At 61.0% G+C, this 24,426-nt stretch overlaps 2 protein-coding genes across 14 annotated transcripts; both read left to right on the forward strand.

The window, feature by feature from the left end:
- The first annotated feature begins 281 nt into the window (after positions 1-281).
- Positions 282-8,544, forward strand: CDC34 (cell division cycle 34, ubiqiutin conjugating enzyme). Of its 8 annotated transcripts, XR_011440292.1 has the most exons (7): positions 286-617; positions 3,705-3,791; positions 3,887-3,984; positions 4,700-4,907; positions 6,094-6,705; positions 6,861-7,158; positions 7,940-8,544. XR_011440292.1 is itself a non-coding variant. In XM_070272259.1 (5 exons), exons 1-5 carry the CDS (start codon positions 441-443, stop codon positions 5,353-5,355), a joined length of 723 nt encoding a protein of 240 aa, XP_070128360.1. In that variant the 5' UTR covers positions 282-440; the 3' UTR covers positions 5,356-5,496. The 8 variants fall into 8 exon arrangements, 7 of the variants coding, with proteins under 7 accessions (XP_070128360.1, XP_023500013.1, XP_023500012.1 ...); XM_070272259.1 differs by lacking the exons at positions 6,094-6,705; positions 6,861-7,158; positions 7,940-8,544 and adding an exon at positions 5,184-5,496 and having other exon boundaries at positions 282-617; positions 4,719-4,907; XM_023644245.2 differs by lacking the exons at positions 6,094-6,705; positions 6,861-7,158; positions 7,940-8,544 and adding an exon at positions 5,184-5,346 and having other exon boundaries at positions 285-617.
- A 3,075-nt stretch (positions 8,545-11,619) lies between these two features.
- Positions 11,620-21,799, forward strand: GZMM (granzyme M). Of its 6 annotated transcripts, none has more exons than XM_070272262.1 (6): positions 11,620-11,867; positions 15,820-15,908; positions 16,141-16,300; positions 17,299-17,440; positions 17,990-18,253; positions 21,079-21,387. In XM_070272262.1, exons 1-6 carry the CDS (start codon positions 11,731-11,733, stop codon positions 21,268-21,270), a joined length of 984 nt encoding a protein of 327 aa, XP_070128363.1. In that variant the 5' UTR covers positions 11,620-11,730; the 3' UTR covers positions 21,271-21,387. The 6 variants fall into 6 exon arrangements, with proteins under 6 accessions (XP_070128363.1, XP_070128368.1, XP_070128364.1 ...); XM_070272263.1 differs by lacking the exon at positions 21,079-21,387 and adding an exon at positions 18,754-19,050 and having other exon boundaries at positions 11,626-11,867; XM_070272264.1 differs by lacking the exon at positions 21,079-21,387 and adding an exon at positions 18,757-19,050 and having other exon boundaries at positions 11,628-11,867.
- Positions 21,800-24,426: the final 2,627 nt, after the last annotated feature.

Below are 24,426 nucleotides of genomic sequence, written 5' to 3' on the forward strand. Positions count from 1 at the left end.
AAAAGGCCCCAAGGCCGGGCGGGCGGGCGCGGGTCTCAGGGCACCTCCGCCGCCTCCCGCGCACAGGTCCGTGCTCGTCCGGCCGGGAAGCTGCCGCCTCCGGGGTCGGAAGCGCACGGCGCCTGCGCGCTCGGTCCCTCCCTCCGGCGGCCGTTCTCGCGTGCACGGGGCGGGACTCCACTTCCCGGCGTGCCCCGCGGGCGGGCGCGCAGGCGCGGGCGGCGGGGGCGCGCAGGCGCGGTCCAGCGCGGGGGTCGCGCAGGCGCAGCGGGGCGGGGCGCGGGCCCAGAGAGCGCCGGGCGGCGGCGGCGCCAGAGCGGGTGGAGCGCTCGGGGTCCCCGGGTGGCGGCGGCGGCGGCGGCGGCGGCGGCGGCGAGGAGGAGGAAGGCGGCCCCGGCCCGTCCCGCGCCCCCGACGCGGCCCCGGGCCCGTCCGCCGCCATGGCCCGGCCGCTGGTGCCCAGCTCGCAGAAGGCGCTGCTGCTGGAGCTCAAGGGGCTGCAGGAGGAGCCGGTGGAGGGCTTCCGCGTGACGCTGGTGGACGAGGGCGACCTGTACAACTGGGAGGTGGCCATCTTCGGGCCGCCCAACACCTACTACGAGGGCGGCTACTTCAAGGTGCGCGGCCGCCGGCCCGGCCCCCCTCCCCCGCCCCGGAGCCCCCTCCCTCGCCCCGGAGCCCCCTCCTCCCCTGGACCCGGACTCTCCTCCTCCCCCGCCTCGGATCCTCCTCCTCCCCCGCCTCGGATCCTCCTCCCCCGTCCCTCCTCCCCCGGGACACGGATTCTTCTCCTCCACCGCCCCGGATCCTCCTTTCCTGCCCCGGACCCCCCTTCTTCCTTGGACCCGGACTCTCCTCCTCCCCCGGGACACAGACCCTCCTCCCCCGGTCCCTCCTCCTCCCAGTCCTCCCGGGCCCCTGTTCCCTCTCTTGGACCCTCTCCCCCGATTCCTCCTCCTATGGCCCCGGTCCCAGACCCTCCCCGCCTCCTGGAACCCCCCTCCTCTCAGGCGACCCTCCTTCTCCTGCAGGACCCTCTTTCCTCGCTGGCACTCCTCCTCCAGCTGGATGCCCTCCTTCCTCTTTCGGCCCCCCCGCTTTGACCCTGGACTGCCTCCTCCCCCAGCCAGGCCTTCTTCCTTTGGTCAGGGTGGGGGATCCCTTGGTCTTCCCTTCTGTCCGCCTTCAGGAAACTCTGAGAACCACCCGGTTCCCTGGAAGGCAGCTTCAGGCCCCCAGAGGGGAGGCAGGACCCCTCTGCGCCCCTGTTTGTTGGGTGTGAGATCTTGCTTCCCTCTCCCTGGGAAGCTCACCTCCCTGGTGCCATCTCCTTCCCACTTGGCCGGCCCTGTAGGGAGGGGAAGGGAGCCCTGGCCGACCCAGCTCTCAGCTGCCTGCTCTGCCCCTGCCCAGAGGGACAAAGGGCTCTCCCCAGAACCAAAGGCACTATTGTTGGGGAGCAGCAGCCTTGGGGAGGGAGGAGCGGGGGGAGGGAGGCCAGCCCTGGGTGGCCGCTGGGTCAGTTGCTCGGGTTCCAACAAAGGCTCGGATGGGCCTTGGCAGCAGGACTTGCTTGGAGAGCGGCCATCCTGGCTGATAGCAGGGGCCGGGTCCTTGGCTTCATCCTGGGCTTTATGTAACACATTGTCCTGGGGAGGTTGAGGCTGTTCTTCCATCCTCCACCCTGTGCCTGCACCCACTGCAGAGGGTGTCCCGCGGACCCTGGGCCCCAGCTCCTGCCAGCACCCTGACCCTGGCTGCAGAAGCTGGGCTCCTCTTGCCCCAGCTGGCCTTTCTCAGGTTCCACTGAGCAGGTGGCTCCTGGGGGCCCGAGTCTCAGGCTCTGGGCCATTTTTCCTGTCCTCTGCGGTGGTTTAGTTCCAAGGGGTTCCCTTTGGTGGGGGTTGTTGGGAGCAGGGAGGTGAGTGCTTCCCGGGCCAGCTGTTTCTGTCTGGAGTGACAGGATACTCGGACCAAAACCCAGGCAGCACTCTCGACCTCGTGACCTGAGCTCAGGCGTGGCCTCAGAAGGACCCCACTCAGAGGGCAGGGGCGTCTGCTCTTTGAGCCACAGGTTCGAGGCGGGGGTCTCCCTGCACACCAGGTAGGGAGTAGCCTCAGCAGAGGAACCCGGTCACAGCCTGCCAGGAGCCCTGCAGAAGCCACAGCCCGCCAGCCGCGGGGAGGGGTGGGCAGACGTCTGTGTCTGCGCTTTGGGCTCATGTCTAGGCGGGCCTGCTGCGTGGCCATGAGGGGGCGGCCAGGTCTGCTGGACGTGACCCCTGAGTCAAGGTCCCTTGTGCTGGCATGGGGCCGGGGGTGAGTGTGGACTGCCCTGTGATGAGTTCTGCATCTGGAATCCAGCCTCCTCGTGCTTGGAGCAGGTTTGGTCACTGAATGGTGTCAGCAGTCATCTTCCCAGCCTCTCTTGTCTGCTTTAGGCTGGCTAGTTGTGAGGATAATGGCTCAGAGCTGGGATAATAGGGTCTCCCCTGAGGCCAGGCCAGGATCCCAAGCAAAGTTGCCTGTCTGGGAGGAGCGAACGTGGGTCTCGCTGTTGCCCACTAACTGGTTGCAAGGGATTGTGGGTAGAGCTCCCAGGCTGGCGTTGCGGGGTCATCCCATTTCTCTAGAGGAGAGTAGAGGGTTCATCACAGCTGCCGTGGGGTGTGTCCTCGGGGGAGCCAGCCTGGGACTCTGCGTGGTTCTGCCGTCCATCTGGTCCTCTAGTCTGTGTCTGGCGGGGGGGGGGGGGCTTCTCTTCCCAGGAGATGTGGAAATACAAGGGTAGGACGTGCCCCTGGGTCTCTGTGGGTTGCTTCCGCCTTCCTCCCGGCCAGCCCAGCCATGCCCACTTCTCCTTTTACGAGCCGTAGACGGCCCCTGGTGTGTAGGGGGGTGCCGGGGAGACTGGGTTCCAGAGCCCGCTCTGCACCTCACTTGCTGTCTGCCCTTGGGCACAGTGCTTTCCGTCTCTGAGCCTCGGTTTGCTCAGCGGTAGCGGCGTCTCCGTGGGCGCGTGAAGTGAGGTTCGCAGTGGGAACAGTGGGTGTCAGTGCAGGGAGGCCTGTGCTGTTGTCGGGCTGCCCTGTCGCCTCAGCATGCTTACCCCGTGGCACAGGGGCTGTTCCCGAAGGCCTGAGCCCCTGCCTGTGAGGGCAGCTCTCCCGAGGTGGGCCTGGCTGTCTCCAGGGCCTGGGCGGCGCCCCTCCCCCCGTCTGCCGTGATCTTCTGCTCGGCCTTCCTGACCCCCCAGAGGGACACCTGCGGGCAGAGTGCCGGCCGCCCTGCGCTGACTCATCTCTGCCCACGGCCCGGCCCGTGGCGGCGGCAGGAGCGGTTGCTGAGTGAACACACGGCTATTTTAATCCCCTCCGTAACTGGAAACTGAGGCGCGGGAGCCCAAGTGCGCGCTCGGGGCACACGGCTCCCAGGGCCTCAGGCCAGCAGCTGGGAGCCCCGACAGCGGGTGGAGGCCACTCAGCCCACAGACCCCCAAAAGCCAAGGTGGCCTGTTGTGGCCCGGACCCCAGGCCCGCCGGGGCGTGGGCAGCCAGCAGGGTCCCTCGAGCACACCCACCCGTCCTGATGGGGTATCCATCCCAGGCCATCGTCCTGTTTGTGTGTTTGCTGGCGGAGTCCCCGAGCGGTACACGGTGCTCGGGAACCAGGTCATCTTGGCTGAGCCGCTGATCCCCACACAGGCGCGCCTCAAGTTCCCCATCGACTACCCCTACTCCCCGCCGGCCTTCCGGTTCCTGACCAAGATGTGGCACCCCAACATCTACGAGGTGAGCCTGTTCTCCAGTTCCTCTGTAATGGGGGTGGGGGGAGGCCGTGCCGCCACAGAAGCCGCTGACCCCTCCCTCTCTCTGTCTCCACGCAGACGGGGGACGTGTGCATCTCCATTCTCCACCCCCCTGTCGACGACCCCCAGAGCGGGGAGCTGCCCTCGGAGCGGTGGAACCCCACCCAGAACGTCAGGTGAGGCGGGCGGGCCCCCGTTCCTGACCTTGCTTCCTTGGGCCCGGCCAGCCCTGGGGATATGGACCTGGGAAGACAAACCTGTGTGGTCCTTGGGGCCGCAGCCTCTGTTCAGACTGGCCTCCCACCAGGATGCGGGGGCCCTGGAGTCCCCAGGGCTCGATCTGCTGGCCTCTCCCTCCTTCCTCGACGTCCTGCCCGCCCGCCGTCAGGCTTGGCTTCTGGGGATCCTGGGTCTGTGGCTCCCTGCCCCTGGGTCTCTCCTCCTTTCTCAGCCTCTGCCATCTTGGGGGTGAGCTTCTCACCCTGAGCGGGCACCCCGCCTCTGGGCCCAGGCATCCTCAGTGCAGTCCCAGCCGTAGTGGAAGTTGGCACAGAGGGGCCTGCTCCCCAGGAGGGACGTCCAGGGGACGGGGACACCCAGGGGATGGGGACGGGTGGAAGGAGGGTGCCCAGGCGTCTTATCCCTGGCGCCGGGCAGAGGGCAGGAGGGGCCCGGTTGGTAGGGCTGCTCAGTGCTCCTCCCCTCCTGTCCTGGGGGTAAGTCCTGACCAACATCGCCTGCCGGGGAGGGGGGATGGGAGGACGGGGCCCCTGGGCGGGTGCTGGCTTCACGGTACGTCCAGAGCCCCGCAGTGACTCGGGCCTGAGGAGCCAGGAAGCCAGGACTCGGGGTGTCCCCCCCATAAATGGCAGCCGCGTCGGCCGTTCACAGCCTGCGGCTCCTGCTGCAGCGTCGGCCGGACTCCGGGGCGGACGTGCCCACACCTGGCTCCCTGCTCCCCCAGGACCATCCTCCTGAGCGTCATCTCCCTCCTCAACGAGCCCAACACCTTCTCGCCGGCGAACGTGGACGCCTCGGTGATGTACCGCAAGTGGAAGGAGAGCAAGGGCAGGGACCGCGAGTACACGGACATCATCCGGTGAGGGCTCCTGGCGGGCCTGGCGGGGACACTGGGGCCGCAGAGGGTCCAGCGGGCTCAGGCCCAGCGCTTCCTGGGCTCTTCCCCTGGTTCAGAAAACTCAGTGTTTCTTTTCTTTCGCGTCAAGATCTCCCAGTCGTGGTCCGTGTGTTTACTGTGACACGGAGACACGCGTGTGCAGCTTAACGCCCGTCGTGTGCATAATGCGCTTGCCTCGCACACAGGCTGACATTGTGGTGCACATGCTAACACCCAGGCGCCCTCACAGCTTTACAGGGTCCCCACAGCCCTTCACCTCGTGACTGAAGCCCCAGGATCCCGTCTTCCTCTGCGCCCTCCCCCACGGGCAGCACCTCTCAGGACGCGGGGCCACTGTTGGCGTTTTGGCCCCAGTGTGTGTGTCCCACAGCCAGGCTGGGCTTGCTGTCAGCTTCTGGGTGCCACCTGACCCACATCGGGGCATGGGTGTGGTTGCGTATTTGTGCATGTGTATGTGCACGTGCGTGTCTGTTTGCGTGCATCTGCAGGTTTGCACTGTATTGTTCGTGTGTGCACACCTGTGTTCACACATGTCTGTGTTAATGCGTGGGTTTGTGTGTTCATGTCTTCATGTGTGTTTGTGCATGTGTGTTTGCATGTTCATGTGTGTCTGCGTGTTCGTGTGTCTGCCTGTTCGTGTGTGTGCATGTGTATCCCTCTGCTGGCTTCTGCTCCTTGGCTTGGCTTCATGCCCCTCCTTCTGGGGAGGGTGTTTTTCGTGTCACTGAGACTGTGTTTTGCGTCAGTCTTTCTTCTCCATGTGACAGTCCATGGGCGTCATTCACCTTCGTGATTGTGAAACCCGGAGTCGTCTTTGGAGGCAGGAGGGTCATGGTGTCGCACGTTTCAGTAACAGTTTCTCTTCTAAGGAGTAGCTTTTCTGGTGATTAAGGCGACGGGTCACTGGGGTCTCGCTGGAACTGAGCCCCTCATTCTAGTTGTTTCCTGTGTTTCCCTCACAAGCAAACGGGTGAAGGTCTTTGCTGAGGATCTTGCGCTAGACGGTTCTCAGGGCGCAGGCGCCACCTCCTCGCTCGTGCCCCCCGCCCGCTGTCCCTGTTCAGCGCGGGGTCTGCTGGCGTCTTTTGAGACAAACTTAATCCTTCGTTAGGTTTTTCCGACATTGTCGGTTGTCGTTTGCCTTCAGTTAGGAAAGCGAACAAGCTAGACGCACCCCTGCCTCCTGACCCGGCCCCTCGAGGCCCACGCTGTGCCCACGGGAAGCCGAGGGTGTGTCCCCCCTGCGTCCACGCAGACAGTGAGGACACTTCGGGCCCCAGACGTTGGCGACAGCCCAGAGGCATCATGGGTGGAGGGTGAGGAGCCACGGCCTGTCCACGCCACGTCAGAGGGCCCCACCGTGGCACCGGAGTGGGGCTGGAAAGGCAAAGGGCCTGGGGGACGGTCTCTGGGAGACGCGGCCCAGCGCTCGGCGAGGAGGCGACAGACCCGAGCGACGGAGGGAGCACATTCACAAGGGAGAAAAATCTCAGACCAGAGCCAAGAAGACCCCACGGCCCCAGCCACTGAGGACGACGTCTAGGGTCTCCTTCCAGATGTCCAGCCCTGGACCTCTCTCCTGGCCCAATCACCCCCCTCCCCGACCTCTGACCCCTGACCTCACATCTAGAGACACAGAGGACAGCCTCCCTAGGCCACTGCTCTCACTTGACCTTCGAGGCCCGTCCATGGGGACTGACACACCTGCACCATCCTGTCACACGGCGTGTGGCCCCACCAGTGCCCACCTCTGACACACGTGAGTGGGCAGGTGTGCACATTACAGGCACACGCATGTGGGCAGGTGTACACGGGTGAGCAGACATGCACACGCAGACAGGGGCGCACGTGTGGACGGGCGTGGGGGTGTGTTGGGGTGACGGCTCCATTCCCGGGTCTCTGTCTGCTCTGCAGGCCGCCACCCATTTATCCTGAAGTCCCGTTCCCCGGGGACGCGCCCTCGTCCCTCACATGCCCTGTCGGGTGGTGTCTACGTGTCTCACGGGAGCAGTTTCTGAACAACCGCGACGGTGCCTCGTGGTGACTGTGTCTGCTGCGCCCCACACACACGCCTGAGGGGCTCTCCTCTGCGTCCCCACCGTCCGGAGCGGCTGTCCTCCGTGCTGGGCGGTCATGGCTGTCACTCTGGGGCCTGAACGGCTGTGATGGACGTCCCTGCAGGTGGCGCTGGTCCCACTGGCTGTCCTGGGAGGTGCTGTGGAGCCGCGAGGCACTGACCCCCAGTCGGGGTGAACGCGCTGGGCTCCCGAGGGTTGTGCCATCAGCTGCTCTCTGCCTGTTTCTCCCGGCTGCCCTCCCACGTGGCATCACAATAAGCACCGGGCTGTTTTTATCTTCGAGCCTCGCTGTGGCGGCTCCCGTGGCCACGTGGGTGAGGGCGACAGCTCCTCTGCCTGTCGGCCACCCTGGCCACGTCCCCAGCCTGCCTGGGGCTCAGACGTTCCCATGTCTGTGGCCGATAATGCACGGTGCTCATTCTGACGTAGCTCCTGCCGGGACGGCGGGCGGGGGTCACGCTCGCTGGGGGCTCGTGCTGTGCTCCGCGTGAGCCGCGGGTGTGCCGGCTCTGTGCCCACGGCCGTGTGCGGTGTCTGTTGTGTGCGTCTTCCTAGGGGTGAGCCCCAGCATCCGTCCGCTCTGGGGATCCGTGTTGCGTCTGCAGGGTGGGCTCGGCCTTGGGGCCCATCCGCGGGTCTGCCCGTCTGTCCCTCCCTGTTCACAGAAGCACGAGGACGGGGCGTGAGTCCCTCCTCCCGTCGCCCGCGGCGGTGCTGCCGTGGGCAGAGGGTCTCGGGGTCGTGTCCCTGCAGTCTGAGGTCCCTGTGGTGCGGGCCGGGTCGCGCACCCTCCCGCTGCTCCGTCCACGTGTGTCCCCCAGCCTTGCACGCAGTCACCCTCTCCCCCAGAGGCGCGGCCGTGGGGTCCTGGCGCCCGCCCGCCGTCGGTGTCGCTGACGCCCCGTGTCTCCGCAGGAAGCAGGTCCTGGGGACCAAGGTGGACGCGGAGCGGGACGGCGTGAAGGTGCCCACCACGCTGGCCGAGTACTGCGTGCAGACCAAGGCGCCCGCGCCCGACGAGGGCTCAGACCTCTTCTACGACGACTACTACGAGGACGCCGAGGCCGAGGCCGAGGCCGACAGCTGCTTTGGGGACGAGGACGACTCGGGCACCGAGGAGTCGTGACGTCGCGTCCCGGCCGAATAAACGTGCAGATTTTACCTCAGCGGCCGGCTGTGTGGGCTCTGAGCGCCCGACGCCGAGACTACCTCACGGGCGGCACGCCGGCCCGGTCCCCCCGCTCCCGCCTCGGTCCACGCGTCCCGCGTCCGCCTCCGCTGGAGAGGGGACTGCATTGTGGCCCGGGGCCCCGCGGGAGCTAGGAGCTGGGCGCCGGGCCGGCCGGGCGGGTGGGCCTGGAGCCGCGGGGACCCGAGGGACCGTCCCGGCCTGTCCGCAGCTCCGCCGGCCGCAGTGGAGGCTTGGGGCTTCCGGCTCACGAGTGGACGGAGTGACTCGCGGTCGCCTCTTCTCTCTGCTTTGGTTTGTTTGGAATCTAAATAAAGTGACTTTACGAGAAGCCACAGCTCCCTCTCCTTGGCCACCTGGACGGCTGCTTGTCCCCAGGTGCCCGGCCGGCTCGCGCCTGCAGCAGCCACGCAAGTGACCGGGTCAGGCGGGCCGCGGCCGCCCTTGTGCCTGGGGGAGGGCCAGGGGTCAAGGAGGGTTCTCGAGGCCCAGGGTGCAGCCCCCATCCTGGGTCTCCAGCCCGGGAACGACCCCGCAGCGCCCGTCCAGCCTGCAAGTCGCCGCCAGCCAGGGTCCCAGGCACGGCTGGGTCAGGCCCACCAGGGCCCTGTGGTGGGGGCGCTATCGCTGCTCTGGCCCCAGGCAGCCCCTCTGCCCCCAGCACCCACAGGGTGCACCCGTCCCCGACGCCACCCAGGCCCTGGTCCTCTTCCATGTCACAGAAAGTCCGTTGCGGCTGACTGACATCAGGACGAAGGCCCAATGGGTCAGCCTGGGTGCGTGCCTGGAGCCTGGACGGGCCCTCACAGTTGCGGGCCCCACGGGCCTGTGCAGCCCCCGTGGTCCCGTGGTTCCGCCTCTCTCCTAACGTGAACATTACAACATGGAGGGTTTCACCCAGTCTTCTCAAGTTCTGGCTTTTCTTAAACCTGGAGGGCGGGCAGCCTGGGGCCAGCGAGGCCCCCGGACGGGACACGGCCGCGTCCTGCTGACCCACGGGCCGTCCTCATCCTCCCCCCGCCTCGGCCACCGCTGAGCCCTGCGTGTCACCAGCCATCCCACTCTCGGAGCACCGGGTGTCCCCGGGCCCCACGTGGGACCCTCCAAGCTCTCGCAGGTGCCGGGGCCAGGCCGACCCCTGTGTGACCTGCAGGCGGCTCCCAGGGCTGAGGCCGGCGAGGGGCCTGTGTCGCACCGGTGGGGCCAGCAGGTGGCAGCAGTCCTGGGTGGGGGGGGGGGGGGTGCGGGAGGAAAGGGCGGGGCCGGCCGCTGCCCATGGCGCAGAGAGATTCCTGGACCCGAGTCGAGTCGTCGTCGAGGCACAGAGCGGCTGAAAAGCCAAAGACGTTCATGGAAAAGCTTCCCCACCCTGTCCCGCGGTCGTCGCGGGACCCCACTGCCCCTGGCCCCTCCACTCGCTGCCGCGGACGTCTCCCTCCACCGTCCCCTCTGCCGCTGCTGCATGACAGGCCCCCAAAGTGATGGATGCGGGCCCACCGCCCATTTGTGAGCTCGGCTTCCTGGGTCAGAGCCTCAGGGCACTCTGGGCCAGCTCGTCCCCGCTCCGCCTGTCCGGGTGACCCCGACCTATGAGACGGCAACGCTCCCGTCCCCTTCCCCCCAGACCATCCCCCCCGCACGGCCCCAGGGAGCTTCCGCTGCGGATCTGACTGCGGCATCTGAGGCTCTGGGTTCGAGTGCTGTAACCCTGATATGGACAAGTGGCCTCAACATTCGAAACCTCAGTGTTTTAAGCTCAAAACGAGGATAAGCATTAGGGTCGCCCAGTTAAGTGTGAATTTCAGAGGAACAAGTAGTTCTCGCTGTAAGGATGTCCGTGCCACGTGGGACAGACTTGGACCAAGAAGGTTCCCCTTGTCTGTCTGAAATTTGGACTGAACTGGCACCCTCTGTTTTCAGTGGCTGAATCCGGCCACCCCAGTAGATGGAGCCACATCCCGGGGTCGTCAGGATCAGACAGGACGGGACTCTATAGATGCTGGTTCCTCCTAAACTGATCCCTGGCCCCATGCACCCCACTGGGTGAAGACCCAATTCCAGGACCCCACGTGCCAGACGGCATCAAGTGAGAGACTGGATGGGGACGTGCTCCCAGAGCCCCAGCACAACAGTGAGTTCATCACCTCTTGGCATCAGTTTTTCCAGCCACTTCTCCTTTATTTATTGTGACCTTTTCGATAGCACAAAGCACAACGCCCAACTCAAACTGACTCAAGCAAAAAGGGATTTCATTGAATTTCGTTGACTGACAAGGCTCAGGGTTTCAGGCATAGCTGGATCCGGGAGCTGCTTCTGTCCAGACTCAGTCTCCGTCCACCTGTGGTCAGCAGAAGAACAGCCCCAAAGAGTGATGCCCGTGTCAGACTTCAGAACAGTAAGAAAATAAATTTGTGTGGTTTCAGGCACTGAATGTATGGTAATTTGTTAATTTGTTACAGCTGCAGGAGGAAACGCACACACCCCAAGCTCAGCTTTCTCCATATGGCCTCGTTCTCAGCTGGACTCCTCTTGCCTTGGGACCACCCCAGGCTGACATCCTTGCAGCTCCCAGTCCAGCAGGAAGTGAGGGCTGTTTCTGAGAAGTTCAAGCAGAAGAAATCTGGGCCGTGGTCTTCTTTGGGCTGGCGTAGGGAGGTCCTCTCTGCCCTGAGCTAATGGTGCAGCCAGGGGATGGAGCTCTCAGGGGTCTGGGTCCTATGGTGTGGGGGAGGGGCGGGCTGTGAAGGAGGCGGGGACGGGAGCCCCAGGAAGCCTGCACACCTGCCCCCCCCAGCCTCACTAGCCCATCACAGCCCTCCACACGGGGGAGCTAACTCCTCATGGCCCACAAGCATCCATACCGCCTCTATTCATAATAACCAAAAAGTAGAAACAGCCCAAATATCCACAGACATATGATGGATCCACACAGTATGTCCATCCACACCCTGGAATATTATGCAGCCATGAAAAGGAAGGAGGTCCTGACACCTGCTCCAATGTGGAGGGACCTGGAGGATGTGATGCTCAGTGACGTGAGCCGGACACAGAGGGACACACACTGTGTGGTCCACTCACAGGAGGTCCCCAGAGGAGCCACATCCACAGAGACAGAAAGTGGACGGGGGGCCAGGGGCTGGGGGAGGGGTGGGAGTCAGTGTTTCATGGGGACAGAGCTGCAGTTTGGGGAGATGGAAAGTTCTGGAGATGGATGGAGGGGATGGCTGCACAGCCACGTGAATGTGCTTCATGCCGCTGAGCTGTGCAAATGTGAAAATGGTGAGGACGGTGAATTTTATGTGATGTGCATTTCTCCGTAAAAGAAAAATGAGGCAAAGAAGACACATTAAAACCACAAAAAACCCACATGTGTGACAGGGGTGAGGGTGACGGGGTGCCGGATGACGAGGGGAATTTTGTTCGTCTCAGGTGTGATAACGAGGATGCAGTTTTGCCTTCAGAATCCACGTCTTTCTGAGATGCTCACGGTGAAGTACACGGGGCGGGGCAGGTGTGAATGCGGCCTCCCCCACAGGAAGGGGTAAGTGAGAGGCCCGGGGGCCGGAGCCTGCACCCCGCTGACTCCCCACACCATGGAGGCACCCTCGTCCCTGCTGCCGCTGCTGCTGCTGGTCCTGGGGTCCCTGAGGGCAGGTGAGTGGGGCCTGGAGCCAAGTGGGGAAACTGAGGCCCGGAGCTTAGGTTCCCCGGGGTCCACGAGTGGGAGGCAGAGCCCTGGGTGTCAAAATGCGGATTGGAAACGGCCCCACTGTCGCCAGAAAGGGACAGATGGGAGAGATGGCGTCTGCTCTGCAAAGAAGGAGGCAGCTGCCCCTGCGGTGTCCCCCCAGGGAAGGGCAGACGGGCCGGGGAGCCCGAGGCGGGGGTTTCTTTTCTAACAGGGTCTGTGAGGGTCGCCCCCGGCGACCGGGACGTTTCTGGAAAGAGGCTCCAGAACAGGGTGGGAGGGAGAGAGTTCCACTTTCCGCCAATGTGACTCTCCGTTGTAAATGTTGGGCCAGGCACACGGATGACCTAGGGAAAAAATACCGGAATTCTTAAAAAGTGTGGAGAGGGCTGCTGGTGGGTGATGAGAACGTTCTGGAACTAGGTGGTGGTGACGGTTGCACAACCATAATGCACGGGGCGCTCCCGATGGTGAGTTTTAGGGGACGTGAGCTGCATCTCACTAGAGCTGTGAGGGTTTCGTCTAAGTGAATTCCAAGGGTGGGCCAGGCCTGAGCAGGGCCCCAGGTGGAGGTGAGGTCGTCTCAGGACCGATATTTTAAATTGTTTCACTTTGACTTAGTTTTGATCTCACAGAAGAGTCGCACGGATGGCCCGTGTTCTCCTCCCAGACTGCACGGTTGTGGACGTGCCGTCCCAGCTGCCTTACGGTGCCCCCGCCGGCGTCTCTATCAGATAGGAATGGACGTATTGATTGGTATTTTTCTGAGCCCTTTGAGAGTGAGTTGCAGACGCACGGCCCTCGCCCCTAAATGCTTGGGCATGTTTGCTGTGATAGGGACAGCCTCTCACGTGCCGGGTGCCACGGTGCTGTCGCCAACCTGCAGACCTACTCAGATCGGCAGTTGCCCAGATGGCGTCCTCCGTGGGAGTGGAAATCCAGCTCCCCTTGGTCTCCTCCACTCTGGACAATTTCTCCGTCCCCTTGGGATGGGTGTGGGCCTGTCTGCTGTGTCCCCAGGGCCGGGTCCAGGTTGTGCATTTCCAGCGGGAACCACGGACGGGGCTGTGTTCGCCCCCTTCCTGCTGCCGCCCCTTGATCACTTGGTGGAGCTGATGTCCCCCAGGTTTCTCCAGGGTAGATCCTGCGCCCCTCGCACCTCACCCCGAGCTGGACTCACGGACCGTGGGGCGGGTGCAGGCCGTGCGCCCCCCAGCAGCACCAGGAGGCAGGGCCCGTCATAGCACATAGATACAACCCCAAGTTGCAGAGCAGGAAACCACAGCCTGGCGAGTGAGGCCCCCTGCCCAGGGTCGCCCAACTGGGAGGGACGGAGGTGGAATGTGAGCCCCAGCTGGCGGCCTCCCCAAACCACATGTGCTTGGCCAGGACTGGGTGCCTGGGGACTTGAGATGGGAGGAGGTGGGTGGGTGGTGGGTAGCCCAGGATTCTGGTCGGGCTGGATGAAAATGGCTCTGTGATGAACTGGGGACCCAGTGAGATAGGGATCCAACCATACATCATCCTTTCTCCTTTCTTTCCTCTGGTCCTTTCTTTCATCCATTTATCATCCATCCCTCCATCCATCCATCCATCCACCATCCATCCATTCACCATCATCCATCCACCATCATCCATCCACCATCCATCCACCATCATCCATTCATGTCCATCCATCATCCATCCACCATCATCCATCCATCATCCATCCACCATCATCCATTCATGTCCATCCATCATCCATCCACCATCATCCATCCACCATCCATCCACCATCATCCATTCATGTCCATCCATCATCCATCCACCATCATCCATCCATCATCCATCCACCATCATCCATTCATGTCCATCCATCATCCATCCACCATCATCCATCCATCATCCATCCATCCACCATCGATCTACCATCATCCATCCATCCATCATCCATCCATCCATCCATCATCCATCATCCATCCATCCACCATCATCCATCCATCCACCATCATCCATCCACCATCGATCTACCATCATCCATCCATCCATCATCCATCCATCCATCCATCATCCATCATCCATCCATCCACCATCATCCATCCATCCACCATCATCCATCCACCATCCATCCACCATCATCCATCCTCCATCCATCCATCCATCCACCATCATCCATCCATCATCCATCCACCATCATCCATCCATCATTCATCCACCATCATCCATCCACCATCATCCATCCATCCATCCACCATCCATCCACCATCATCCATCCTCCATCCATCCATCCATCCACCATCATCCATCCACCATCATCCATGCATCATCCATCCACCATCATCCATCCATCCATCCATCCATCCACCATCATCCATCCCTCCATCCATCCATCCATCCACCATCATCCATCCATCATCCATCCACCATCATCCATCCATCATCCATCCACCATCATCCATCATCCATCCATCCATCCATCATCCATCCACCATCCATCCATGTCTACTTCATCCATTCTTTCATCCATCCATCCATCCATCATCCATCCATCCATCCATCATCCATCATCCATCCAGCCATCCATCATCCATCCACCATCCATCCATCCATCATCTATTCATGTCCATCCATCATCCATCCATCCATCATCCATCATCCATCCATCCATGTCTACTTCATCCATTCTTTCATCCACCCATCATCCATTCATCCATCATCCATCATCCGCCCATCATCTATCATCCATCCATCCATCCTCCTTTCTCTCTCCTTTCTTTCTTTCCTTCCCTCCATTCACTTATCCATCCATCATCCATCCTTTCATCCACCTGTCAGTATTTGCTGTGCAGATACTGTTCTAGGCCTGTTGTGGACAAGACCAGCTCAGGGCCTGCCCTGGCATCGCTCATAGCCTGCTGGGAATAGATGGGTAATGAGCAAGTCTGTGCTCGATACAATGTCAGGGAGGAGTGAGCTCTGGGAAGAGAACAGAGCGGAGGAGGGGAGGAAGGTTGTATTAAGGAGGCTGGGGGGAGGTCTCTGAGGAGAAGACTGTTGAGCAGATGCCCTGTGAGGTAGCCAGACTTGGGAATGTCCAAGGGAAAGGCACTCCAGGCTACCGGAACAGCACAGGCAAAGGCCCTGAGGTGGGAATGAGGGCAGTGCACTGGAGGAACAGTAGGGAGGCCAGTGTGGCTGGAGCGGTGTGAGGGCGAGGGTGAAGGAGGCAGGGCCAGCTGATGTGGGTCTTGTGGGTCATGAGGAGTTTGGGTGTTTAAAGCATGATGAGGGATCATGGGAGGATTTTGAGCTGATTTACGGTAAAAAACTTTTTATCCTTTTAAATTCACGATTGGTTTTAAAACAATTTTTATAACAGCTTTATTGAGACATAATTCACATACTCTACTATTTACCCATTTAAGTGTACACTTCAGAGAATTTTTGTACAGACTTGTGCAACCATCACCATGGTCTAATTCCAGAACATTCCATCCCCCAAAATGAACCCCCACCCCCTCCCCAGCCCCTGGCCCCCACGAGCCCACTCTCTGTCTGTGGATTTGCCTGTTCTGGACGTTTCCCGTCAATGGCATCACACGCCATGTGCTTCTGTGTCTGCATCTCTCCCTGAGTGTCGTGGGTTCAGGTCCGTCCACGTGCAGCCGTGTCAGGGCCTCGCTCCTCTTCACGGCTGCATAATATTCCAGTGTGTGGGTGGACCCGTGTGTGGATCCATCATCCAGTGATGGATGTTTGAGCCGTTTCCACTCTTTGGCTCCTGAGAATCGTGCTGCTGTGAAAGTGTGTGCACAGGTTTTGTGTGGACGTGTGTTTTCGTCTCTCTTCGGGGGGAACTGCTGGGTCGGGTGGTATCTGTTAACCCCTGAGGAACGGCCAGACCGTTTGCACAGCGGCTGCACCATCTCACATTTCCAGCTGGTGGGTACGAGGGTCCAGTTTCTCCTCTTCAACCAGCTCCTGGCTGCAGAGTAGAGGCTATGCTGTGGTGCCCGAGGGAGGCCCAGGTGGGGCCCAGAAGCAAGGGATGGTGTGGACGCGGGAGAGTCACCTGCTGGTGACCGGGATGTGGGGGGAGGGTGCGGAGGGACGGGGGCGGCCCTACTTGTCAACCTGACCGGCTCGGGGAACAGAAGAGACTGCGTCAGGGTGGCCAGTCTGTGGGGGGTCCAGGGGGAGGAAAGTCACGGCCGGGGCCAGGTTCCAGCCCTAACCTGGCCCTCGCTGTCCCCTCACCAGGAGGCAACACCTTTGAGACCCGCATCATCGGGGGGCGCGAGGCGGTGCCCCACTCCCGCCCGTACATGGTCTCGCTGCAGAAGGCCGGTGCCCACCTGTGCGGGGGGGTCCTCGTGCACCCACAGTGGGTGCTGACAGCTGCCCACTGCCTGGCCCAGCCGTGAGTGACCCTGCCCTGCCCCACCCCCTCTGTCCCCCCAGGCGTCCCCGAATCTATCCCTCAGTCCCCCATTCTCACCAGGGGGTGGGTCCTGAGAGATTTAAGCCAATCGTAGGGTCGTCAGGGGGTCCCCTCCCTCTCTGGTGACATGCCATATGTGACAGGACGGATTCCTGGGGAAGTTCACTCGCTACAGTGAAGCGCCTTCCAAATGGACCTCTTGTGACACCCAGGAATGTGTCTCCCACCTGTGGCCGTGGGATAGAGCTGGCCTACAAGGGTGGGCAGAGCCGACACAGGAAGGAACCTGGGTCCCTGATGCCACTGTGAAGCCACCAAATAAACCCATCCCCGAGCTGCCCTGCCTCTGGATTGGCCAGTAATAAAGACCCCAGATCAACGTGGTTGAAATCACCACAGGGCATTCTTGGCTCATGTAACTGAAAAGTCTAGGAGGCACAAGCTTCAGGCATGGCTTGGTCCAGGTGCTCACTGGAGGCGTTCAGGAGCCCACCTGTCTCTCAGCTCTGCCTGTTGCCCCTCGGCGGCACTATCAGGAAGGCTCTCTCACGTGGTGGCAAGGAAGGGCCCTCTTATGTCCTATGGAAAGATCTGGTTTTGCTATAGTTCTGGCAAAGTTCTGAGGACGGGTACTGATGGGCCCAGCCTAGGTCACGTGCCAGCCTCTGAACAGATTGCGGTGGTTGAGGCACAACATATGCACCGGGCGAGGCTGGAGCCTGCGAGGAGGGGAGCCCTAGGCTGGGGGGTCGGCATTTTTGGACACACACAGCCCCCTCCTCTGGCCGGGGCTGGGCTGGAGTCTGGGGCAGAGGCGGGAGCAGGGAGGGCTTCCCAGAGGAAGCGGACAGAGAAGGAGCAGGGAAGGGAGGGGAGGCGGGGGGAGGGCGCGGGACCGCGAGTGTCCCCGGGCGGGGGAGGGAAGGGCCCTCGGGCTGCGGGGCGGCCGCCCGCGCCCCACTTGCCGCCACCCGCAGGGAGTCGCAGCTGAGGCTGAGGCTGGTGCTGGGGCTCCACGACCTCGGGCGCCCCGGCCTCCCCGTGCGCATCAGGGCGGCCGTCCCGCACCCCGAGTACAAGCCGCTCCCGCACCTGGAGAACGACCTCGCGCTGCTCAAGGTGCTAGGGGGCGGGCGGAGGGGCGGCGGGAGCCCGGGCGCCCTCCCGTCCCCTCCCCCCCTCCCCCCCCTCCCCCCCCGCCCCCAGGGCCCTCCCCGCCCCTCCAGAGCCCCTGCCCCTCCCCCGCAGCCCTGCTTCGCACCGCCCCTGCCCCCACCCTTCCCTGCCTCGCCACGCCCCTGTCCCACCCCGCCCCCTGCTCCGCGGCGCCCCCTCCCCCATCGGCCCTCCCCACCCCCACCCCCGCCCCTCTCCCTCGGCCCCCCGCCTCGCCCCCCGCCCCCACTGACCTCCCCTCGCCTCCCCTCCCCTTCCCTTCCCTCCCCTCCCCCTGCCCCACTGGCCCTCCCTGCCCCTCCAGCGCCCCCGCCCCTCTCCCGCGGCCCCGCCTCGCTCCCCGCCGCCCCTCCCTCTTCCCTGCCCACCCTGCTCCCCACCTCCACTGCCCCTTCCATCCCACCGCTGTCCCCTGCCCCGCCACCCCTCCTTCAGCCCCCTCGCTCGCTGCCCCGCCCCTCCCCGTCACCTACCCCCTTCTGTCCCCTGTAGCTGGACGGGAAGGTGAAGACCAGCAGGACCATCCGGCCCCTGGCCTTGCCCGCAGGGCGCCAGGCAGTGGCGGCGGGAGCTCGGTGCAGCTTGGCGGGCTGGGGGCTCACCCACCAGAACGGGCCCCTGGCCAGGGCGCTGCAGGAGCTGGACCTGCGCGTGCTGGACGCCCGGATGTGCAACAACAGCCGCTTCTGGGACGGCGCCATCACCCCCCGCATGCTCTGCCTGGAGGCCCCGTCCAAGGGCCAGGGCCCCTGCAAGGTGACCTGGCCCGGGGGGTGGGGGTGCTGGGAGGCCAGAGGGCGTCAGCCTGTGGCCAGGGGCACCCCGCAAGCCCCTGACTCTCCCTGGGCCCCAGCTCTGTCCATTCTCCGGGGGCAGGGCGTCCTGGAAGTTGGTACCAGCATTAGCCCATTTCTCATATCCAGAAACTGAGGCACAGAGAGGTTATGAGGCCCACGGTCACATAGTCGAGAAGCGAGCAGCACAAATGGGGTTTGAACTCTAGCACCAAAGATGATCAAGGCACAGCTACAGCTTGTGCAAAGGCCCTGGGGTGGGAGGAAGGAGCAAAGAGTGTTAAAAGGACAAGAAGGAGGAAGAGAATGACAGAGTCAGGGGAAGTAAGGAGATGTGGAAAGAGGCCCTACAGCCCCGGGGCGGGGTTTCTGCTCTCTGACCTGGAATCAGCCTGCCACCCCAGGGAGCATGGGGCCCCTCCAGGGCGCACAGGGGTGACCTGTGCTCTGTGTGGCCTCCAGCAGGGCGACTCGGGCGGGCCCCTGGTGTGCAGCAGGGGCAAGGTGGCTGGAATCCTATCCTTCAGCTCCAAGGCCTGCACCGACATCTTCAAACCTCCCGTGGCCACCGCCGTGGCCCCCTACGTGTCCTGGATCCGGAAGGTCATCAGACACTGACCGTCTCCGCCTGGGCCTGAGCTCCAGGGGTTACCCCGAGTCCCCGGCTTGGAGGGACCCTTCCCCTGCAGGTCCCGTGGAGGGCAGAGAGGGGACCGCCCCGTCTCAGAGGACCAATAAATCCTAGTGAGGCAAACTGGATTCTGAGCCGACTTCTGCCCGTGCTGGCTGCGTGGCCTTGCGCAAGCCTCAGTTTCCCCACTCGTAAAACAAAGGTTGCACTGAGGCTGCTCGGGGGAGCCCGGCGGCTGCTCCCAGGAGTGGGGACTGCAGAGGGCAGCGTTGGCCGGCGTGGGAGCCACAGCCAGAGCCTTGGCCAGCAGGGGGCGGGCAGGGCCGTGCTGGTCTGCGGTGAGCGCCAGTGTGTGCCGGGTGCGGGGCCTGGGGAGCAGGCGGGGAGCCAGCAACAAAAACATCCAGACCCTTCTTCTTCCTCTCATTTTTTTGGTAACGTCTTTACTGAGATGTCAGTCACGTGCCATGTAACTCACCCTTTTAAAGTGTGTAAATCAGTGGGTTTTAGTACATTCACAGTGTTGTGCACCCATCACCATGATCTAATTCCAGAACATTCCATCCCCTGAAAAGCAGCCCCGTCCCCATCAGCATCACCCCCACACCCTCCCCAGCCCCCGGCCCCCACGAGCCCGCTCTCTGTCTGTGGATCTGCCTGTTCTGGACGTTTCCCGTCCATGGGGTCACACGCCGTGTGTCCTTCTGTGGCTGCTTCTCTCCCTGAGTGTCGTGGGTTCAGGTCCGTCCACGTGCACCCGTGTCAGGGCCTCGCTCCTCTTCATGGCTGCGTGATACTCCAGCGTGTGGGTGGACACGAGTGTGGATGTGTCACCTGCCGAAGGACACTCGAGTTGTGACTCTGCCGCTGGGGACACGTGTGCAAACGTCCGTGTGGGCGCACGTAGGAGGGGGATGGCTGGACCGTGCGGTCACTCTGTTTAACAGTTTGAGGACGTGCCACTATCCAGCAGCATCATTTTATTTTACTATGAAAATTCTGAAACACGCAGCAAAGTGGGACTAACTGCCGGGTGAGCACTGAGGTCCCCGCCGTGCAGGCTCAGCCACGAACGGTGGGACGTCTCTTCCTCTTGGTCGGCTGTCCCTCTGCGCCCCCGTCCATCCGGCTGAGCCGCTGACGCCTTTCAGAGTGAGGTGCAGACTCGGGATGCTGTGCACGTGGCTGGGATCCCGGGATTTGTTTAGAGCCCTCCCTCTCTCCCTCTCTGTCATACAGGTGAAATGCACACATCTCAGGGGGTGATTTGCCGTTCTGACAAAAGCATGGAAGCCAAACCCTGCACGAGTCACCCCGGAAGATTCCTCAGCCCCTCACAGCCTGGCCTCAACTCGAGTTTTGACATAGTTATCATTTCCCACAGGAAACCAGTTAGAGGGGTGCAAGGTCCCCGTTCCCCACCTTGGCCCTGCTGATCCCAGGAGGCAGCTGTGCCGGTGCCTTCTGTCTCGTCCCAAGGTGTTCTGGGCGAAGGTTTTATACCCACAGAAACACGGGTACACATGGTGCCCCGTCACGGTGCTGACCTTGGAGGTGACCTCAACCTCTGGATCATAATCTTTTGGTTGTAATCTTTTACGGGGTTTCCTCCCATCCTCCCCCTCCCGCCCCACGCCCCAGGGTGTATCTGCGGGCGAGGAGCCCAGAAGCCGAGTTTGCAGAGCAAAAGTCAAGTGTTTTTTTCCCTTCATCATGCAACAGCATTTCTTATTTATTGAGCACTTCTAAGTTCCAGGCTTTCTGGAGGAGAGGACGAGGAGGACGGGGAGGACGAGGAGGACGAGGAGGAGAAGGGGGAGGAGGACGAGGAGGATGAGGAGAAGGAGGGAAGAGGAGGAGGGAGGAGGGGGAGGAGGGAGGAGGGGGGAGGGAGGAGGAGGGGGGAGGGAGGAGAAGGGGAGGGGAGGGGGAGGAGGGGAGGGGAGGGGGAGGAGGAGGAAGTGGAGGAGGAGGAAGAGGAGGAGGAGGGGAGGGGAGTGAGGAGGAGGGGGCAGGGGGAGAGGAGGGGGAGGGGAGGGAGGGGGAGGGGGAGAGGAGGAGGAAGGGGGGAGGGAGGGGGAGGGGGTAGGGGGACGAGAAGGTGCAGATTCTTTTTTTTTGGCCCGTTGCTGAAGGTTCTTCATCTGTCTCAACAGACCTACTTTTTAGAAGAGTCAGATTCACAGAAGAGTCTTGAAGACGGTGCAGCGTCGCCGTGTCCCAGCCCGTCCCCTCCTGCTGACGACCGGCATTCAGGCGGCACATTTGTCACAGTCAGTGAACTGACATTGACACACTGTCCTTCACCAAAGTCCACACTTCACTCACACTGCCTCAGTTCCCCCTGATGTCCGTCTTCTGCCCCAGGACCCCACATGACGGTGACACTCAGCCTCCTCGTGTCCTTGGCTCCCCTGGGCTGAGACAGCTTGAGGGCGCGGGGCTGTCTGAGGCCCCGGGTCTGGGGAGGGGCGGGTGGGCTTGGCCTTGAACTTTGTAATGAGGCGTCAGCTTCCGAGGAACAGGCCCAGGCTCAGGAGCCGAGGACTTTGCACAAACCAGACGGTGTCGGTGTGATTCGTGGAGGAGCCGTGCGCGTGGTCCCCTGGGAGTGTCCCACCCGATGAGAGGGACACAGGGACCCCTCATTCCTGCAGCCCCTCGGCCACAGGGGTTTGGATGATGAGTGACTTGGGAAGCCCAGGGAGGAGGTCTGGTGAGCGTCATCGGGGAGGCGAGGCCATCGCGTGTGGGAGGACGGCGACCCAAGTCCTGGGGACAGACCCGCCGCCTGGGGGCCCTTCTGGCCCCACCCTGTGTCCCCTCCACCTGCTGTTCATGCAAGTCCCATAGAATAAACCCAAACACGTGCTTCCTGAATGCTGAGCCGCTCCAGCGAAGTCTGGGACCCGACTGAGAGGAGGGGAGGCCGGCAAGGGGCGTGGACGAGGGGTGCCCGGAGGCGCCAAGCCCCTTCCTCCCCCGCCTCCCCCGGAGGTGGGAAGCCGCGTCCCCTCGGCAGGGTCCTGGGGCGGCTCCCACTGGAGGCACAGCAGTGGAGGCCGCGGCCCCTCCAGCAGGAAGCTTATCTCGGCCTCACAGCTGCCGCTTCCTGGCCCGCAGCTCAAGCAGCAGAGCTGCCCGCCCATGTTGGATCCCAGCTCTTCCCCTCGGGCGGGTGGGCTGGCAGGAAGGTTCTGGAAGGCCAGGCCCCTGGCACTCGTGGGGCCTAGGGACTCGGTGCCACATGGCTGTGCGGGTTCTGCTGGAGTGAAGGGGGCGGCCGAACGGGGTGGGCAGCAGGACGGGGTGGGCCACACCCTCGTCTGAGGGTTTAACTGCATGGATAGCTCAGGGCCAGTCTTCCTCAGCAAAAAGAGGAGCATTGGTGGCAGTTAGCTCAGGGCTAATCTTCCTCAAAAAAAGGAAAAAAACAATCGCAACAAAAAGAATAAAATACTTCGGGGTAAATTTAACTAAGGAAGTGAAGGACCTATACAATGAAAATTGCAGGGCTTTTCTGAAAGAAATGGATGACGACATAAAGAGATGGAAAGACATTCCAGGCACATGGATTGGAAGAATAAACATAGTTAAAATGTCCATTCTACCTAAAGCAATCTACAGATTCAACGCCATCCCAATCAGAATCCCAATGACATTCTTTACAGAATTAGAACAAAGAATCCTAAAATTCATATGGGGCAACAAAAGACCCCGAATTTCTAAAGCAATCCTGAGAAAAAAGAACAAAACGGGAGGCATCACAATCCCTGACTGCAAAACATACTACAAAGCCACAGTAATCAAAACAGCATGGTACTGGTACAAAAACAGGTACACAGATCAATGGAACAGAATTGAAAGCCCAGAAATAAAACCACACATCTATGGACAGCTTATCTTTGACAAAGGAGCTGAGGGCCTACAATGGAGGAAAGAAAGTCTCTTCAACAAATGGTGCTGGGAAAACTGGAAAGCCACATGTAAAGGAATGAAAATTGACCATCCTTTTTCACCATTCACCAAAGTATACTCAAAATGGATTAAAGACCTAAAGGGGAAACCTGAAGCCGTAAGGCTTCTAGAAGAAAACGTAGGCAGTACACTCTTTGACATCAGTATTAAAAGGATCTTTTCGGACACCATGTCTTCTCAGAGAAGGGAAACAATAGACAGAATAAACAAATGGGACTTCATCAGATTAAAGAGCTTCCTCAAGGCAAATGAAAACAGGATTGAAACAAATAAACAGCCCACTAACTGGGAAAACATATTTGCAAGTCATATATCTGACAAAGGCTTAATATCCATAATATATAAAGAACTCACACAACTCAACAACAAAAAATCAAACAACCCGATCAAAAAATGGGCAGGAGACATGAACCGACGTTTCTCCAGAGAAGATATGCAGATGGCCAATAGGCACATGAAAAGATGCTCATCATCGCTGATCATCAGGGAAATGCAAATCAAAACTACACTAAGATATCGCCTTACACCCATTAGAATGACAAAAATAACCAAAACAAAAAGTGACAAATGTTGGAGAGGGTGTGGAGAGAAAGGAGCCCTCATACACTGCTGGTGGGAATGCAAACTGGTGCAACCACTATGGAAAACAGTATGGAGATTTCTCAAAAAATTAGAAATAGAACTACCATATGACCCAGCCATCCCACTACTGGGTATCTATCCAAAGAGCTTGAAGTCAGCAATCCCAAAAGTCCTGTGCACCCCAATATTCAGGGCAGCATTATTTACAACAGCCAACACGTGGAAGCAACCTAAGTGCCCATCAACAGACGAATGGATAAAGAAGACGTGGTGCATATATACAATGGAATACTACTCAGCTGCAAAACAGAACAAAATCATTCCATTTGCAATAACATGGATGGACCTTGAGAGAATTATGTTAAGTGAAATAAGCCAGCGAGAGAAGGATAATCTGTGTATGACTCCACTCATATGAGGAATTTAAAAATGTAGACAAAGAGAACAGATTAGTGGATACCAGGGGAAAGGTAGGGTGGGGGGTGGGCACAAAGGGTGAAGAGGTGCACCTACCACACGACTGACAAACATTAACGTACAACTGAAATTTCACAAGATTGTAACCTATCATTAACTCAATAAATAAAATAAAATATTAAAAAAAAAAAAGGAAAAAAATCCTTAGGGTTCTGGGGATAGAAATCAGAGGTCAAGGGGGCCAGGGCCACAATCTCCCTGGAGGCTCCAGGAGGGAGGGTCCCTCCTGCCTCTTCCAGCCTCAGGGGCCCCAGGCGTCCTGGGCGTGTGGCCGAGTCACCCCACCTCTGCCTCCGTCTCCACGTGGCCTCTGCTCTGTGTCTGTGTCTCTCGTCTTCTCTCACTTATGAGGACCCCCTCATCCAGGACGAGCTCGTCTCGAGACCCTTAACTTAACTGCATCTGCAGAGACCCTTTCTCCAAATACCGTCTCATTCACAGGGTCTGGGGGCCGCCTTGTCCCTACC

This window comes from Equus caballus, chromosome 7 (genome assembly GCF_041296265.1).
Source record: "Equus caballus isolate H_3958 breed thoroughbred chromosome 7, TB-T2T, whole genome shotgun sequence".
In the NCBI taxonomy this organism is placed as follows: domain Eukaryota; kingdom Metazoa; phylum Chordata; class Mammalia; order Perissodactyla; family Equidae; genus Equus; species Equus caballus.